The 19,133-nt window shown below is 39.2% G+C and overlaps 1 protein-coding gene across 1 annotated transcript in view; it reads right to left on the bottom strand.

Annotated features, from left to right (window-relative positions):
• CNDP2 (carnosine dipeptidase 2) overlaps window positions 1–17,559 on the bottom strand; it is a 101,789-nt gene extending 84,230 nt beyond the window's left edge. Inside the window, exons 1-4 of the mRNA XM_063451625.1 lie at window positions 17,410–17,559; window positions 14,446–14,589; window positions 13,508–13,670; window positions 118–206 (exon numbers count right to left, since the gene is read on the bottom strand). Of these exons, the coding sequence (XP_063307695.1) occupies window positions 118–206; window positions 13,508–13,670; window positions 14,446–14,589; window positions 17,410–17,469 (456 nt within the window). The 5' untranslated portion in view covers window positions 17,470–17,559. The remainder of the gene's footprint in view (window positions 1–117; window positions 207–13,507; window positions 13,671–14,445; window positions 14,590–17,409) is intronic.
• Window positions 17,560–19,133: the final 1,574 nt, after the last annotated feature.

The following is a 19,133-nucleotide window of genomic DNA, read 5'->3' as shown; positions in this document are numbered from 1 at the left end:
CTTTGATTACTCTTTGAATTCATGGCAATCCAGTTCAGCAAGCCATAAGAGATTAATGCGTGGAACAAGGCAATTCTCGTAACTGTTTAACAACCACATATCAGATTGCAGGTTTACCTGGTTAGTTTTTTGATAAGCCTCTATGCTGTTCAGCCATGCAAGCACAGGACCTTTGTCATCTGTAGATCCTCTCCCATACAGTTTGCCTAGGAAAATAGAAAAAACATAACAGACTTAAAAATAAAATAAATAAAAAAATACACAATCCAACAACACACATGCAACTTTTATGAAACACTGGTAAGAAGGTAGGTGGGCTTAGTGGCCCTTTTGCTAGCCTCCTAGTTTTTTGGGGGGAAAAAATTAAATAAATTAAAACAAATAAGGTAATGGGAGAGAGAGAGAGAGAAAGGGGCTGAAGAAAATATAAGAGTGCGTGGATTGCTTGCGATTAAGAAGGAGTAAATTAAGAAAAATAAATGGGCAGTAAGAAAAATGTGAGAAGGTATATATATATATATATATATATATATATATATATATATATATATATATATACACACAGATCTTTATTTATATGCTGGGCTTGATATTATAGAGTTTTGCTTTACAAACCTCACCTCATATTATATTATACAAAGAACTACAAACATAATGCTGCAATGCAAAATTCACTTTAAAAAAGTTGGCTTTACAAATGTTATAGTTATTATGGTGATATTATAATGTTACACTAAAAATATCACGGTGTCATTATAGTACTGGTTAGAATGATGCGTCCGTACTGAGAGATTAAGGGTGGTTTAGGATGAGGAGAGAGTTAGAATTAAAAGGCAATACCTGGCAGAGAATCATAGACGCAACAATCCAGAGAATCTTTAAAGACTTTACCCCACCTAAATCTGCCCCATTTCTAAACATCATCCTTTCAAACCTACCCTTATCCATAGTGGTAGCATTTAAATCATCCGCATTATCAACAGTGATGCAACAACATTATTCCAGCTTCTCTCTCCACTGACGCTTGGCATTTAAAACTCACTACTTCAACTGCAATGTTTTAGATGCATAGAAGCATTAAACACCCTAAAACGAGGTATTTAAAAGGTGCCATCCTGCATGAGTGAACTATGAACAGAGCTGCATTAATAACTATTGCTTAGAAAATGACTAGGGGGGTCTGTTGTGTTTTCAGAGAGAACAGACAGCAATGCAAGTTCTATTGACAATGTATTATTGTCAGGAGTAAGATGTGGCTGCAAATATCAGGCATGGCCTTGCTTGATTACAGCCTCAAGAGTTCTACTTCAGCACAATATAGCAACCTTCAGCACTGAGACAGATAATCTTCTTAATATGTGATAAATTGCTAAATCAACAAGTCTTTGGCAGAATTATTTCTTGCTTAAGATAACAATAGAATCCAACAGTCAGTTCATCAGTAGAAGCCATTATCAGAAACCAGATTAGCCCACAAGCTACCTGCAGGAGCGTGAGAAAGAGGTTTTATTTTACATTCTCAGCAAATACAAATGTCTTGATAGCCAACTCACAAAGACCTACAGCTATTTATGGCTGCAATTTATAAGCACGCATACAATTGCAATCAAGTCAATGTTCTATCTGAAAGTGGCCTACCTCTCCCACACAAAAATATGAAAATAAAATTATATATTATGCAACATCCTTATGTTCCTTTCTAGGTCTTATTTATTTAAAATTATTTTAGTAAAACAAATATACAAAGAAATTAATTTTCATAAGAATCTATACAGACACCACAATGTGTTTTATTCATACATGTTGGTTCTTGTAATCTGTGACCCATTGCAATTAATTGTAAAAAAGGCTCTACTTTTCCAAATGACAGTGTCCTCCATATCATAGGTGTGTGGTGTGCACCAGCTGTGTGTAATGTTTCCTGGCTGTGTGTGTGTGTGTGTGTGTGGTGTGCCCTGGATGTGTGCTGGCTGAGGTATGTGTGATGTCTGCAATATGTAGATACTCTATTTTGCAGAACCTGCAGAGAGGGGACCATGGTCTCTGATGGAGTAGCAAGTGACCGGCACCACCGGCAGGCAGAAACCACAGTAACCACTCCCTCATGGGCGATCCAGGAGTCAAAAAGCAGCTGCTATAAAACTCATCCTATACGGACTCATTATTGAGCAATTACTTTGGTCTGCAATCTCTGAAGGTGCAGAGCAGAACACTCCTTGACTAGCCCTGTCCTCCCCTGTAGCAGAACTCCCGCAGCAAGGAAAAAAAGGCAGAAAAAAATGCTGGCCTGTTGCCCAGAGCTAACATTCTGGGCATTACACCACACAGATTTGACACCCCTGCATGCTACATCCAGAATTATAGGATTACAGAAAACCATATTTATTGCTGTGGCTGACTAAACAAAAAAAATATATATAACTATAACCAAAAATCTCTCATTTACAGGAATACGGTTGATAGCCAGAGAGATTAAGGGGCATTTGCTAAAACAAGTAGGCTGTAAAGTGGTTAAAGTATTTAGGAAGGATTCCAGATACAATGTTACTGCTCTCTCATATTTGGATAAGCTACTTTTTTTTTTTTTTTTTTTAAATCAAGCCTACCAACTTCTTTACATTGTAATACTTGTGGCTTTAGTAGGAGACATTTCTTAAATTTTTTCATTGCAGTTTCAAATACTGCTTAGTTTACGCTTGACCTAAGGGGACACACCGAGTACCAACATAACTAAAGTGAACCAGTCATAAAAAAGTTAAACTTAACAAAAACAAATATATCACGTATCTTTATGAGGCAGTATTATATGTAAATAGCCGCTGTCCATTGTTCCAGTGTCAACATCCTCACGTCTGTGGGTTTGACAATACTGTAACATCCACCTTTTAATCCTGCCACTATGTAACGTAATGTGAGTGGCCCAACTTGGTGACACTTCCCCAAGCAGGGCAATCCTCCTAAGGATGCCAGCATTTGAACTTCACTACCAGTACATTGGGAGCAGAACACTGACATAATTCCTATGTTAATCCTGGAGGCACAGTAACAAATATGTTATGAAGAGCAGGAGAACAGACTCAAGGAGGGTTCGCCTGTCCGCTCAACTGATTGACAGATGGGTGAGGGATTATATTTTTCCCTTCAGATTAGAGGCAGTGCTTATACCACAGGGATATCCAATCTGGAGGGAAAAAACAGGCAGGCAAATCTCCAAACATTTAAACCCTCCCCTAATTACCTCCTTTCCCATAAGTAGCAGCTCCTCCTGATCATACCCAGTTCTTTGCCTGCCTCCGGCAGGGGAGGTTAGACAGGAGGTTCTCCAGGAAGCAGGTGAGAAGGGCTGAGGCTCTGGGGGCACTGCTTCCTTCATGTCCGGGTAAGTAGCCTTTAACACGCCGGACGGCGTGGTCCCTCAAGTTTTATGTTGCCGTCTAATGCCGTGCCAGGTGCCGGTCTGACGAAGGACGCAGGCGTGCGTCGGCTGGGAAGTCCTGCGGTGGAACGCACACACAGGTTGCGTTGCGTTCCACTAGGGAGTCGCGGAGCGCTATGCGCATGCGCAATGCGAACCTTGATTCAGGCGCCAAATTTGAACTGGGCGTTCTCTTTGGTTTCAGGACTTATATGAGCATTTACCAGCAGCAACCTCTGTTTGCCAGGAGCTCTCAGATCGGTTGTAAAGAGTGTTCTCACCTGCCCTCCAACACACTCTCAGGCCATTTAAGGTAAGACTGATTAAGTTTTTAATTAAATGGGTCCTAGCCTGAATCGATAAGGAGAAAAATTTGATTGTTTTCCCTTTTTTGTTTTCTCTTTTCAGTATGTCTAATCCGGAAAATTTGGATAAAGTTGCTGAAAAGGGGAAATGTTCATCTAAAGCCAAGCATTTAATCTGCTCTGTGTGTAGCCAACCTATGCCAGATGGTTGTAAAAAGAAACTTTGCTCAGTGTGTTCTAAAGAAGCTTCAGAGGAAGCAAAGAGAACAGAAATGTCTACTTTCCTCAGCTGGTTGCAACAAAGTATGCAGCAAACATTTGTGGATATGCAGTCGGCTGCATTACAGTCAGTCCAGGCCTCGGTTGCCCAAGATTCGCAAGTTGTAAAACATGCTAAGAAAAGACTGAGATCTTGGGAAGCTTCTGATACTACTTCAGTAACTAGTGGTTCTGAGTATGAGGAAATTTCAGGTAGTGATTCTTCAGATGAGGAGTTTGCCTTCCCAGATGAAGCAATTGGGAAATTGATTAAAGAAGTGCAGTGCATTTTTGGAATTGAGGAAACAGGGAAAAAGTCCAAAGTGTTTCCTTTTCTCCCACAGATTAAGGAATTGATTTTAAAAGAGTGGAAATTCCCTAGTCACAAGCCGTTTCTGTCTAGACATTTTAAAACTCTTTTTTCCTTAGCATCGGAACAAGACTGTAAGCTGGATACGGTCCCTGTAGTGGACGTTCCTATTGCTCAAATCTCTAAGAAAACTACTTTACCGATTGGAGACACAAGCGGGCTCAAGGATGTCATGGACAAACGCATTGACTCCTCCTTAAAAAAGTTGTTCATATCTTCTGCAGCCCAAGCTAAAGCTTTGATTACGGGGTCATCTGTTGCCAAGGCCCAAAGACTTTGGTTGGAAGAACTAGAAAAAGTTTATACGGGAGAAACTAAGGAAGAACCGGTAAAGCTATTAAAGAATATCAGGAGGGCATCTGATTTTTTGGTAGATGCGTCTGCAGAAAGCCTAAAAATTTCGGCCAAGAATATAGGTACTTCAACAGTCGCCAGAAGAGCGCTTTGGCTCAAAAATTGGTCAGCAGATACAGCATCTAAGAATTCACTGTGTGACCTATCCTTTGAACCAGGAAGACTTTTTGGTTCAAAACTGGATGAATTGTTAAAACAGATGAAGGAAGGAAGGAAAGCTTTACCAGAATCATTTAAGAAGCAGTTTAGAAGACGTAAAGCGGAGTCGCTTCCCTCATTTAGAAGTTCCTTTCGTAGAAACTATTTCAGGGGTCAGCATAAAAAAGCCTTTGATTATAGGAAGAAGGAAAGATTTTCTGACAGAAGAAATAAAAAGTTATGACGCCAGGCCTGTGGGTGGAAGGCTGAGTCACTTCCTAGAGCACTGGAAAGGAACAACATCAGATCGCTGGGTTCTCACAGTGATAAAACACGGATACGCTCTAGAATTATCACAAGCCCCAATGGAAATGTTTCTATGTTCCGAGGTTCATTCTCTAGAGATGGAACTCTCTCTGATGCGAGAAGTATCGACTCTATTACTGAAAAGAGTGGTGGAAGAAGTTCCTCTCAAGGAAAGTTTTCGGGGCACCTATTCAAGACTTTTCTTGGTTCCAAAGCCAGATGGTTCGTTCAGACCCATTTTAGATCTAAAAGCCGTAAACAGGTGGATTATCAAAAAGAAGTTCCTCATGGAAACCATAAAGTCCGCTACTCTGCTTATTCATCCAAAAAGTTGGTTTGCGTCCCTGGATTTAAAAGATGCCTATCTTCATGTGCCCATAGCAGAATCCAGCAAAAGTCTTCTAAGGTTCGCTGTGTGCTGCCGATCAGTAATCAAACATTACCAATTCAGAGCATTACCTTTCGGCCTGTCATCAGCACCCAGGGTATTCACAAAGCTGCTAGTAGTCGTTTCAGCTTTTCTAAGAGGTATGGGCATCTCTGTCATTCCGTATTTGGACGACTGGCTGTTGATTGCAGAGTCCCAAGGTCAACTACAGCTAGACCTGGGGACAGCGATAGAATCGCTAGAAAAGCATGGCTGGCTAATAAATTTCAACAAATCGGAACTGGTGCCAGTTCAAAGGATCCAGTTCCTGGGTCTGATTTTGGATTCTATCGCAATGAAGATATTCCTGCCAGAAGAGAAGAAACTAAAAATCAAGCGATTAATTCGGAATCTCAGAAGAAAGATTGTGTTTTCAATCAGAGAAGCCATGGGCTTACTGGGTCTGTTTACAGCCTCAATCCCGGCAGTCGGTTGGGCAAAAGCCAGAATGAGACCTCTACAAAGAAACATTCTGCAAGTCTGGAATCGACAGGAACTCGGCCTGGATGGGCTTATGAGGTTCAACAAGCTAACTTTGAGAAGTCTGCAGTGGTGGACATCTTCTCGATTCCTGCACGAGGGTCTGTCATTCCGGATGAAGTCCTTCACTTTAATTACGACAGACGCCTCTGCCCTGGGCTGGGGGGCCCATCTGGGAGACATCAAGAAGCAGGGGTCCTGGCAAGAGAAGGATATGAAAAATTCCTCGAACTTCAGGGAATTAAAGGCCGTGTGGATGGCACTCTTGGCATTTCAGATGCTTATCAAAGATCGACATATTCAAATCCGCTCAGACAATCGAACGACAGTGGCATATTTGAACAGACAGGGAGGTACGAGATCAACAAAGTTAGAAAGCCTTTGTTCAATAATCATGCTGTGGTCAGAAGTGCACCTGATGTCAATTTCAGCAGTTCACATTTTAGGGAAATTCAATGTGGTGGCAGATGCCCTGAGCAGGCATCATTTGAAACAAGCAGATTGGTCCCTGTCATGCAGAACTTTCAAGTTCATCACAGACCGCTTCGGTGTTCCGGAGATAGATCTGATGGCTTCCAGAATGAACAGGAAGACAAGACGTTTTGCATCCCTAAATCCAACAGACAGGCCGGATATCATAGATGCCCTGTCAGTTCCATGGAAGTTCAACCTGGCTTATGCCTTCCCGCCAGTAGTGCTTATTCCCAGAATACTTCAAAAAGTAAGACTGGAAAGTGTACGTATTATCCTTATCCTTCCATGGTGGCCAAGAAGAAGTTGGTTCTCGGTTCTCCTGAATTTTCCAGGGGCCACATTTTGGAAGCTCCCGCTTTCAAGAGAAATACTAGAGGACGCCATGGTGCCTCTGCCGACCCTTCGAAGATTCCATTTGACGGCCTGGTTTCTGAACGCCAGATTCTAGAGAGCAACGGTCTGGATACTGAAGTGATAAAAATCCTGTTGGCAACTAACAAGGAATCTACTTCAAAGATCTACGCTAGAATTTGGAAGATATTCTGTCAGTGGTGTTGTAGATTTAAAGTCAACCCTGTTTCCGCATCCATCCAGAAGATTCTAAGTTTCCTTCAGATGGGATTTGCTAAAGGTCTTAAACCTGCTTCATTGAAATTGCAGGTTTCTGCTATCAGTTTCTTCTCCCTCAGATGCTTGGCCTCTAATATTCTGATTTCGAGGTTCTTCAGAGCTCTAACTCGTTTGGTGCCCTATGTTAGGGAAACCTATCCTCCCTGGGATCTTAACTTAGTTCTTTCAGCGCTTTGTGAGCCGCCCTTTGAACCATTGGAGGAAGCTTCCCTGAAGATTATTTCGTTAAAAACTGTCTTTTTGGTGGCTATTACATCAGCTAAAAGAATTTGTGAGATTCAAGCTCTTCGGGCGAATTTTCCTTTTTTAGTTTTCCATCAGGACAAGGTGGTTCTAAAGCTCGATCCTTCTTTTATACCTAAAGTTTTTTCGGTTTCGAACGTCAACCAGGAAGTGGTCTTACCGACTTTTTGTCAGAATCCATCTAATGCCTTGGAAAGCAAATTTCACTGCCTAGACGTAAAGAGATGTCTTTTACAATACCTAAAATCTACGGAATCCTTCAGGAAGGATAATAGTCTTTTTGTCCTATTCAGAGGCACTAGGAAAGGCATGAAGGTTTCGAAGAGTTCTCTGGCTAGATGGCTGAAGGATTGTATTCTGTTGGCTTATTCCAAGAATGGCATGGAACATCCAGGCCCTATAAAGGCCCACTCTACTAGAGCGGTTTCGACGTCTTGGGCTCTCCGAGCAGCTGCATCTCCCTCTCAGATTTGTTCGGCTGCTACTTGGTCCTCTCTCCATACTTTCTCAAGACACTACAAGTTGGACATACTGGCCTCGGAGGATGCTGCTTTTGGGCGCAAGGTGCTTCAAGCTGTAGTGAAATGAACCCGCCCTCAGGATCTGCTTTATTATATCCCTGTGGTATAAGCACTGCCTCTAATCTGAAGGGAAAAACATAAATTTTACTTACCGTAAATTTCTTTTTCCTGAAGATTAGAGGCAGTGCTACATTCCCGCCCCTTTTTTTCTAATAAACTCAGTAATTTTGCAGCTATTTGGCTTATGTATTTTCTGGGTATGATCAGGAGGAGCTGCTACTTATGGGAAAGGAGGTAATTAGGGGAGGGTTTAAATGTTTGGAGATTTGCCTGCCTGTTTTTTCCCTCCAGATTGGATATCCCTGTGGTATAAGCACTGCCTCTAATCTTCAGGAAAAAGAAATTTACGGTAAGTAAAATTTATGTTTTTCTAGCTATTGCTGTTACCACAATGTACAGATGGAATGTTATGCCTTTGATTTAAAGCTAGCTGGTATGTTGCATGATAGGTCTATTTTAATGACTTATTTATATGCTGCATTTATAAAATGTATCAATGAATACTGAATAAACAAAGCAATACTTAAATAAATTTAGATTGTACAAACTGCTAAAGTACTATTTTCATGACGCCATTTTAAACATCTAGTACGTTACATGTAGCCTGGGTCATATATATATATATATATATATATATATATATATATATATATATATATATATATACACACACATACACAAAATAATTTTGGCGTCAGAATTTGTGACAAAGAAAGAGCCATCGAGTATCCAGAAACCCTCTGAGGATTTGTCACTCTTAAAACACGACAATTTATAAATACAAGAAGTGCTTTAATAGACAAACTCTGTCCGTGCCTGCGGCTTAGAACCACTTCCTCTAAAGCCTGCAAAGTCAGCTGAAGAATGATAACCTGTGACCGACTAAAGTCAGCCAAACATGTATATTCTAAGCATTTCACATTTACCCACTTCACTCTTTCACCCTCATCTTGTGCAGTTGCCAATCCAGTTAATTCTGCCCTACATCTATATTTCTAAAATTTCTTTATTTGATTTTTAACATATAACATATACCATACAAATATCTCATATATAAAATATTAATACATATATAGAAAATATACACATATATAATTCTTCCATTTTACAGATTCTCATTTGTACATACTAGAACCTCACACATACACACACACACAAGACATAGTGGGATAGGGTAACAACCTAGTTGAGTTGCTTTGAATATGATTATGTATATAGCGATTCAATATGATGAAGCCTTAAATTAGGGTCTTTGGGAGCTACTGATTCCTTTCTAACAGTTGTAGACATTTTTTACTCATTTCATATTTACGTACGTTCTCCTTAGTTCTAAGTAGTGTTTTCTCGTTTTTAAGCTGTAAAACCAATTGGTTTTCCCAGTTTTTATACTCAATTGTTGTGGGATTTTTCCATTTTCTGGCTATTAGTATTTTAACTGCTACAAAAGCATGGGTCACTAAATATTGTTGGTATAAACAAAGGTCCGGCCAATGTAAATGAAGCAGAGCAGTGATTGGGGATTGTTCTATCCAGATTGTATCCCAAATATATAATTTTCTAAAGACTTCCACCCAAATTTTTTTTATTATTTCGCAGTTCCACCATATATGTATAAAGCTACCAACTGCTGAACCACATCTCCAACATTGGCTGGACTCCCTTTGATCGATTCTGTTTAATCTGCTTGGTACCAAATACCACCGATAGCAGATTTTATAGTGTGTCTCAAATAGAATCGTATTATGAATATTGTTTTTGACTTGTGTCAACATATTGCCCCATTCTAGTAAGTCTATTTTTAGATTGCATTCTTGTTCCCAGCTCTTTATCTGTTTAGATGAGTTAATTTTAGGGGATGATCTTATCAGGGCATAACATTTAGCCATATTTTTGTTTGGATTTTCATTTCCAAAAATCTGTATTATAAGACTATTCCTATTATTATTACTACTTGCGAGGTTCTTCCCCAGACATGATTTTATCCTTAGATATCGAAAAATCTCCATTTGGGGGAGACCAAATACTTCTGACAAGGTTAGGAAATCTTTCATTTTATCTCTTAATAATATGTCTTCTAGTGTTAGGATATTCCTTCCCCTCCAAGAGTCAATTTTTAAGTCATTCATGAAAACCTCTAATAAACCTATCTCCATAAATCCATATAGATTTTCCAAAATTTTTAGTTTTTTTTTTTAATCAAAAACCATTGATTTAATAGATGGGAAAGGATTTTATTACCAATTACTTCTCCATACTTTTTTGGTTGCCAAATAGCCCTTGTTAGTTTTATCCCATTCAATGTTTGGGTCTCTAAACAATACCAAGCCAATTTTCGAGAATCTTTTTTTGTCAATAATTGGGTATGGTATACAATAGTGGCTTCGTAATGATTTATCAAGTCTGGGAAATTTACCCCTCCCTGTCCTGTAGTGTTAGTTAATTGATCTAGGCTAATACGCGGTCTTTTCCCCTTCCAAATAAAGTTTTTAATTAACCTTTGTACAATCTCAATCCAGGGTAAGGGAATTTTTAAAGGAACCATTCTAAAAAAATAGGTCCATCTAGGAATTATATACGAATTGATTATATTTATCCTTCCCAACCAGCTAAAGAATAGACAATTCCATTTTTTTAGTGTTATTCCAGTGGACTTCAGTAATTTCTTATAATTAATCTCTATTATTTTGTCAATATCATCTGATATAAGTATACCTAGATATTCAAAGCTGCCGTTAGCATCTGAAAAGCCATAGATCTTAAGAAATTCGTCTTTCCAGTTTTTATTGCAATTTTTGAACATCACTAACGTTTTTTCTATATTTATCTTATAATTCGAGACTATACTATTCTATCTCTTTCATCAGGCTCTCAATTGACTCGGCTGGGTCTGTAAGGGTCAGAATGGTATCATCGGCGTACATACTGATTTTCAATTCTCTGTCTAGAGAGGGGACTCCCCGAATATTGGGGTTATTTCTTATTCTAATCGCCAATGCTTCCATGGACAATATATATAAAATGGGTGACAATGGGCACCCTTGACGGGTACCATTTTTTAGATGAAACCACTCTGAACACAAATCCAATCCTACCACTCTTGCCATCGGGTTTTGATAAATAGAACCAATTGCTGAAAGCATCCAGCCATCTATTCCCATTGCCTTCAACACCCCCATCATAAATCCCCACCCGACCCTGTCAAAGGCCTTTTCTGCATCCAATGACAGGGTCAGGAGGGGAATCCCTGAGCCATCGCTCCAATCCAGGACATCGATCATTCTCCTTATGTTAGTGCTCGCCTGTCTTGTGGGGACAAATCCTATCTGATCACTGTGTACTAGATCTCCTACTATCCCTTTCAGCCTTTCTGCCAGTATAGAAGAAAATAATTTAGAATCCACATTGATAAGAGAAATGGGGCGATAGTTTTTTAATTCTAGGCGATCTTCGTCCTTTTTAATAATAGGAATTATATTGGCTTGTAAAAGTTCTTTTGGGCCCCTGCCATTCATTGTTATTTCATTATATGTTTTGGCCAGATGTTCCACCAAAATATCTCCATAGATTTTATAAAATCTATTAGTCAGACCATCCGGACCAGGAGTTTTATAGCTCAGTAATTTTTTTATAGCTGTACGAAATTCTGTTTCTTGCAAGGGAGCGTTGAGCTTTCCTTTTTGGTCTTCTGCAATCTTGGGGAAACATATTTCCTTCAGATAATCATTTATTATTTGATCTTTTGGTTGATTTGGAATATTATACAATTCTTCGTAATATATTTGAAAAGCCTTTGCTATATCTTCTGGTTTCTTTAATAATATTTTTTCCTTCCTAATACTATGTATCCTGTTTTTTCCTTCTGTTTTTTTCAATTTTTTAGTAAGCCATTTATTGATCTTATTATTTTCATAATAGAAGTTTGCTTTCATCCGATCTAATTTTTTTTCTATTCTTTCCCTTTCTATTTTTTCTATCTTCATTCTAAGCTCTGATAATTGTTTAGATGACTCTATGTTTAGTACAATTGTATTTTTCCTTGCTAATTGATAATATTCAATATAAAGTCTTTCCCTACTCAGGCCTTTTTCTCTCTGGATCTTGTTTTTTAGCTTAATCAAGTACCCCCGAACGACAGCTTTGAAAGCACACCATATTGTGGCTGCTAGATCATCATTTAATCATCTCCTCCATGTTCAAATATCCCCACGTTTCTTACACCCACAAACAGTGGACTGCATTTTTTTTTTTTTTTTTTTTTTTTTTTTAAGGTGGACATGTAGCCTAATAATCTCACCCTCGTCTGCAAGGTGTAAGCACTGAATAAATGGCAGTTTCTGGACTTCAAGTTTAGTTTTGCTGGCTGAGCAATAAACATTTAAGTCAGGACTTTGGAACATGCATTGACTTGAATGGAAAATGTTGCTGACAAGTAACAGTAAAACAGAAATGCTAAGCAACCTTGTTACTTTAACTATGCAGTCAGAAATTAAAAAGAAATAAAAAAAATTACACTAAAACAAATTTCAGTATTATGAAAGCATAACAAAGTGTATTTCCAGAAATAATTGTACCTTTCACATGTGAATAATGAAAACTAACAGGGTCCTCCTCAACCTTTTATTCCTGTAACAATCTTTATTTCCCCCTCTATAATATTCTAAAGTGCTGCACAATAAGTTGGCGCTATAGAAATGCCAATTGTCATAATAATGAAACATTCTCAAACTCAGCTCCAGACACAGCTTGGCTATTCCAGCCTGTGTTTTAAAATTCATATTTAAATAAGCTAAAATTCAGAATTCAGTAAAATGACCATGTATGTAATGTTCAGAACGAATCTACACCTACCTGAATGTGAACTCGTCATCTATATGGTGTGCAGATGACAGCTTCACTTTAACATGCGTAGACAAAAGCAGTGACTTTTCAAACAGTTTTAAAGGAACAGTCAAAGCACCAGAACGATTCAAGTCTGCTGTAAAGGTTATGGTGTCAGGAGTGCCCTGGCACCATCCCAAAGTAAAATATCAAACTGCTAAAATAGTTTGAAAACTTACCAGGACCCTGCAATGCATCTGCTCTTCTCCAGCAGAAGTCCTATGTTTCTACAGAGCAAAATAGGACCGATTTCAGAGACCTAGCTAAGTTTTCATGGGATAACGCCAGTTATGGCACCATCACCACTACAAGGAGCTGTAATTGTTATGGTGTTTGCAGTGTTCCAAGGTAGACAGAGGAGAAGTGGAAGGAATCAAAACACATCCACCTTCATATGGTGTACTTTATTTCTAAATCAATACTGCCAAATGATTTTTCTTTTTTACATAAAATCATTGGTGTATTATAAACTATAACTTTATTTACACAAGTCTGAAAAAAGGAACAAAGAAAGTATAGTTGATATGTTTTTCAAGTCAGGATTACTTATAGTAGCATAAGTATAAAGAAAACCAAAGCATGGATAATCTTGTGTTGGCAGTATTAGGAAAAACAAACCTTGCCTATTTTAAAGCTCCTGTGACTTACCATCTCTTTCTTCCAACACAAAGGGTTCGCTGTCCCACCCATCCTCCAGAGCTGCTGGCTGGACATCAAGGTGTCCATAAACACACACAGTCTTCTTACCAGGGTCGGAACCCAATTTGCCCAGGATAATAGGGGGAAGTGGAATCTCTGAACCATCAGGGAGCTAAAAATAAAACAAAATCAATAATTAAAAGGGTCAACAAGACTGCTTAACCAATATGTGGGCTAATATAACCATAAATACAGTATCTACAAAAGAAAACCTAATGGTTGGCATAAAAGAAGATTACTACATTTAAGAGTTTGGATGGCTTATCCGTAAACATTAGTCAGTTACATGAAGAAGTGCAGACTATATGACAACAATGTGATTTATATTAGTCATTATTTCATGTCTTAGGAAGTATGAAGGGGGCAGAATATTAAGTTTTTAATTCTGGACTGGCTGTGGCTTTGATTGATATATTTTCACCAGAATTGATCCCAAAATGTATGTACTTAGAGAGAGTTCTAGTTACACTTATGCTTTCTGAAATTCCAAATATTCATGCGGTGCCAACATATTCTAAAGCACTGTACAATTGGTAAACAAGACAAACAATTCTAACAAAACATGTTTGACATACGGAAACAGGTTAAAAGGACACTGCCCAAATGAGCTTATGTATTTATTTAGAATAAAAAGGAACGTCTTCCATATACGTATATGTGATCACGCTAAACCCAATTTGGTTCCCAAGGCCTTTTCTAATTATTTTGCTGTATATGGTATCTTGTATTGTGGCTGTCTGATAGTAAGGTATATTTTGGGAATGAATACAGGAAATGTTTTAGAGTATGTTGGTATTTGTAAACTGACAAAACCTGAATTATTGGTGTGTCTTGAGAAATCTCTGACAAGCACTGTTCTACATGACACAGAGCCCTGGTGTGAATACCTTTTGTTTGCCAATGTCGACCAGTTCAGCCTCCCCTCCAAGACGCTCAATCTCCTTAGCTGCAACTTCCATCATCTTCTTTATCTCGCTTCTTTTTTCTGGCCAGGCAGATACACTCTGTATTGCCACCCATTCTGCCAGTCTCTATAAATAATTATGAAAGCAGATAAGACACACAGTCACACAGACATACAGCACTTCCTATATTCAACATGTGTAAATATACATACTTATTTAATTTTTTTTTATCCCTAGATAATTTTATTATTATTTGGCTGAGCAGCCATGTTGGGTCAGATTCTATGGTTATCGGACCAACTGCTGCTCAACCCAACTTGTTTGCTGGTACTATTGCTCTGTGGGAACCCACAGCAGCAATTAAGTTAGGCTGAGCAGCAATCATAGCTGTCCCCATTTAAAACCCAGTTGTGTCTTATGAATCCCCACTCAATAACCTGGTTGCAGAATTATTATTTTTTTTATGCAGTTCCAATCACAAGGTGTGATCTGGCAGGGAGATCACATAGAAAGCCACTATATACCAAATATAGCATTGTATATAACACGCTTTCCCTCCCTATAAACTTAACCCTGTCATCACATGCAGCATGATAATTCCAGACGCATTGAAAAATTAAATGGATTCAAAGTGTTAGTCCAAGCACAATGACCAGATCAGTGATTTAAGGTGGCCATGAAGTCTGTATTTGCTGCATTTTGCTTTGAAATGCTAAACATACAGATATTAAAGGGAACCTACAACCACATACCTAAGCTTCCGTTACTCCACCATGATCTCACTAGAGAAGTGGGAGTTACACTTCTGTAACAGCCACCACTGCTGGTCACTGATTTGCCCTGCTCAGGGACACTGGATTGCCAGCATGGCGGCATCTGAATGGCGTGACGTCATGTCACTCTGTTCCTATACTCCCTAGCCAGTTTCTTCTGCTCTCCCTTAATCAATTCTTTGGCATAGAGTTTAATAATTCTTTATGTTTGCTGTGCAATCAGTAACATGCTTGGATAGCCATGACAGCTAGAACAAGCCCAAATGCCAATCAAACAGGGAACAATGTGATTGGGCACACAGTGGTAAAACCTTGCAGTTGGTGATGGTAATTAAAACCTATATAATATGAAAGAAAAATATCATGGTATAGTATGTAAATACAAATCAGAATGGTGAGATAACTTGGAACACGCACAAATTAAAGAGCCAGTTGGCTCTACACTGTACAGGCATTTCATCAATCTCAGGTTGATGCAGGGTAGAATACTTCAAGTGCCAGGTCCCTCAGAAAGCAGCAATATTCCTTTAAAAAGGTAGCCAGGAACCAGATTTAGTTACAAACCCTTTATTGCAAATAAAACAAAGTAAAACTATAACGATACTATAAACACATTTCAACCAAACTCCGTGTCTTCCTCATGTTCATACACATATACATATACATATACATATACATATATATATATATATATATACACACACATACACCCCTCTAATGATCTCATTTAGTCCAGGTGTTTTGTCATGAACCAATGCCCATTACCAAATATGGTCAGTTTCCTGTGGCTTTTCGCCACCTCCAACATGGTGGTACATCCAGTTCTGAGGTATCCGACTTTCCCATGATGGCTGCACATCAGGTTAGGGCTTCGATCGTCGGAAAGCAGCAAGCATGCAACTGATGACGCTGAGAGCTGGCTCCCCCATGATGGCATACCATTTGCAAAAGTACACAACCAGAGGTATTGCAAATAGGGTATGTCCAGTCTTTTTTAGTAGCCACTTAGTCACAAACACTGGCCAAAGTTAGCGTTCATATTTGTTTTTGTGTTAAAAAAAACAAAAAAAAAAACAAAACAAAAAAAACAAATATTTGGCCAGTGTTTGCGAGGAGTTAGGGTGGCAAATTTGGCTATAATAAGAATAATATATATGTGAGATAACATTAACTTAATAAGTGCACAATGCCCAGAGAGAGTGTATATACACAATAAGTGCACAATGCCCAGAGAGAGTGTATATACACAATAAGTGCACAATGCCCACAGAGAGTGTATATACACAATAAGTGCACAATGCCCACAGAGAGTGTATATACACAATAAGTGCACAATGCCCACAGAGAGTGTATATACACAATAAGTGCACAATGCCCACAGAGAGTGTATATACACAATAAGTGCACAATGCCCACAGAGAGTGTATATACACAATACGTGCACAATGCCCAGAGAGAGTGTATATACACAATGCCCAGAGAGAGTGTATATACACAATACGTGCACAATGCCCAGAGAGAGTGTATATACACAATACGTGCACAATGCCCAGAGAGAGTGTATATACACAATACGTGCACAATGCCCACAGAGAGTGTATATACACAATACGTGCACAATGCCCACAGAGAGTGTATATACACAATACGTGCACAATGCCCAGAGAGAGTGTATATACACAATACGTGCACAATGCCCAGAGAGAGTGTATATACACAATACGTGCACAATGCCCAGAGAGAGTGTATATACACAATACGTGCACAATGCCCAGAGAGAGTGTATATACACAATACGTGCACAATGCCCAGAGAGAGTGTATATACACAATACGTGCACAATGCCCAGAGAGAGTGTATATACACAATACGTGCACAATGCCCAGAGAGAGTGTATATACACAATACGTGCACAATGCCCAGAGAGAGTGTATATACACAATAAGTGCACAATGCCCAGAGTGTATATACACAGCAAGTGCACACTGCACAATGCTCAGAGGGCATGCACACTCACACAGGATATACACTACATACAACGGTTAAAAATTAGCAAGTGGAGAAAACCCAAACTCCATCCCATAAGTATATAAACTGAACAATGACTTGCAGTTCAGGGTGGATCAGATAAGATAAATCAATGTAAAACAAGCTCCTGGATTTATATCCTCACCTTAACATAGAGATCCTGGGACTTCTCTATGTAGTCGAAGAGATTTGTGAGGACAGACATGTTGCAGGGCTGAGCCGGAAGAATTGGATATGGCTGGGAGTGGGACAGTCACTGTATATATTACAGACACACACACAGCATGTCCCAGGCTCCTCCCACATTAAAGGCCGCAGATCACATGACCAATCAGTCAGCTGACACGTGTGAGTGCATGATGCTGGATCGCTGGTTACAGAATGATTAATGATTCATTTCACCGAACGTCAGCTGCCAATGCCATGTCAGCAATAATAATCTCTGAACCACGCTGCTTGCACTCCATGCTCACATTGTGCAGATGGGCAGTACATTAAAAGTGCAGGATGTATATGCTTTAGGTTAGGAGGCATTCATATGCTTTTATCCTTTTTGATTATTTGGGTTCAGTCCAGTACAATATAGATTGTACATATTGAAGGGCTGCCATTTATTTCCCATCAGAATTGTGTTTTTGTAGGTGTCAAGGGAGTCCTGGCAGGGCCATAGGAGTGCTGGCAGGGGAGCAAGTCTCTCTCCTCTTTCTCCCCTCTCTTTCAATATTGTGCAGGTCATAGTAATGGAGGTTGCAGGTATATAGGATGGTACACCTTGCAACTCCAGCAATTTTCGTCAAATAGTTACTCCATTTGACCCCCGTTCCCCAATATTCCCAGCTCTCTTCTGATAGGTAGTTGGTTTGAATATTGAGTATCACCACAATAATGCAAGGTTATATGAAAATATGGAGCACAAACAGCATATGTTTCAATAATAATTTGATGGTGCCTTTTCAGAGAACAAGGTCTGGATCTACTCTGGAGAGGGAGTATAATTTGTATTAGGGTGTGTCTGGGCACAGGTTTAATTTGATCATAAACACATACCAATATTTCAGGAAAAATATAGGCTCAAACATGTTTAATTACAATTTGTCAGAAAGTCTCAAACACCCTTAGAGATCAGATAATTTAGACAGAACGCATACCTCCCAACATGTAAAATGAAATAAGAGGGATGTGAAGGGAGTGTGGCCAGAGACAGACTACTCTAAAAAAATTTACGTCACTTACTAATAAAAATTATGCAACTAAAATGTTGTGTAGAACAAAACCAATAGTAGACTGATTTTTAAAACCCTTTTTATTGCAGTTTAATGATAAATTACTGTGAGCACGATTGCTGTAGATTAGAGCTCTGTTATACACTCAGACATACCAGCAATATGGTACTCCTAGAGGAGAGGGACATTGGGATAGAAACCTGGGTTATTTAGTGAGTGCGGTATCCATGGGCGTCCGCAGGAATTTTTCCAGGGGGAGCATAATTCTAACGACATCCATGCTTGGTCCCTTTTTGACCGTGTCATGAAAGGGAAGGGGCATAGTCATTATCACATAAAGCCAGGGTGAATAGCGTTTTCGCAACTATGGTGTCAGGAATACATGTTTGTATTCCTGACACTATAGTGTTCCTTTAAGCAAAACATTCTGGTCACCATAACAACTTCATCTAAATGAAAATGCTATGATGCCAGGAAGCCCCTTGGTGCTCTTTCCTTTAAGGGGTTAAACTGCTCTCAAATGGTTTAACCCCCAAAGGCTTCCTTCATCTCCAGGTCGCTCAGTGGTATTCGGCTTCTGAAACGGAGTGTCAGGAAGTGCAGAATGACGTCAGGCATGGGTGCTGCAGATTGGCTAGCGTGGTCA

Source organism: Pelobates fuscus, chromosome 4 (genome assembly GCF_036172605.1).
Source record: "Pelobates fuscus isolate aPelFus1 chromosome 4, aPelFus1.pri, whole genome shotgun sequence".
In the NCBI taxonomy this organism is placed as follows: domain Eukaryota; kingdom Metazoa; phylum Chordata; class Amphibia; order Anura; family Pelobatidae; genus Pelobates; species Pelobates fuscus.
The sequence above is the reverse complement of the archived record's forward strand: the minus strand, read 5'-3'. Positions and strand labels throughout refer to the sequence as shown.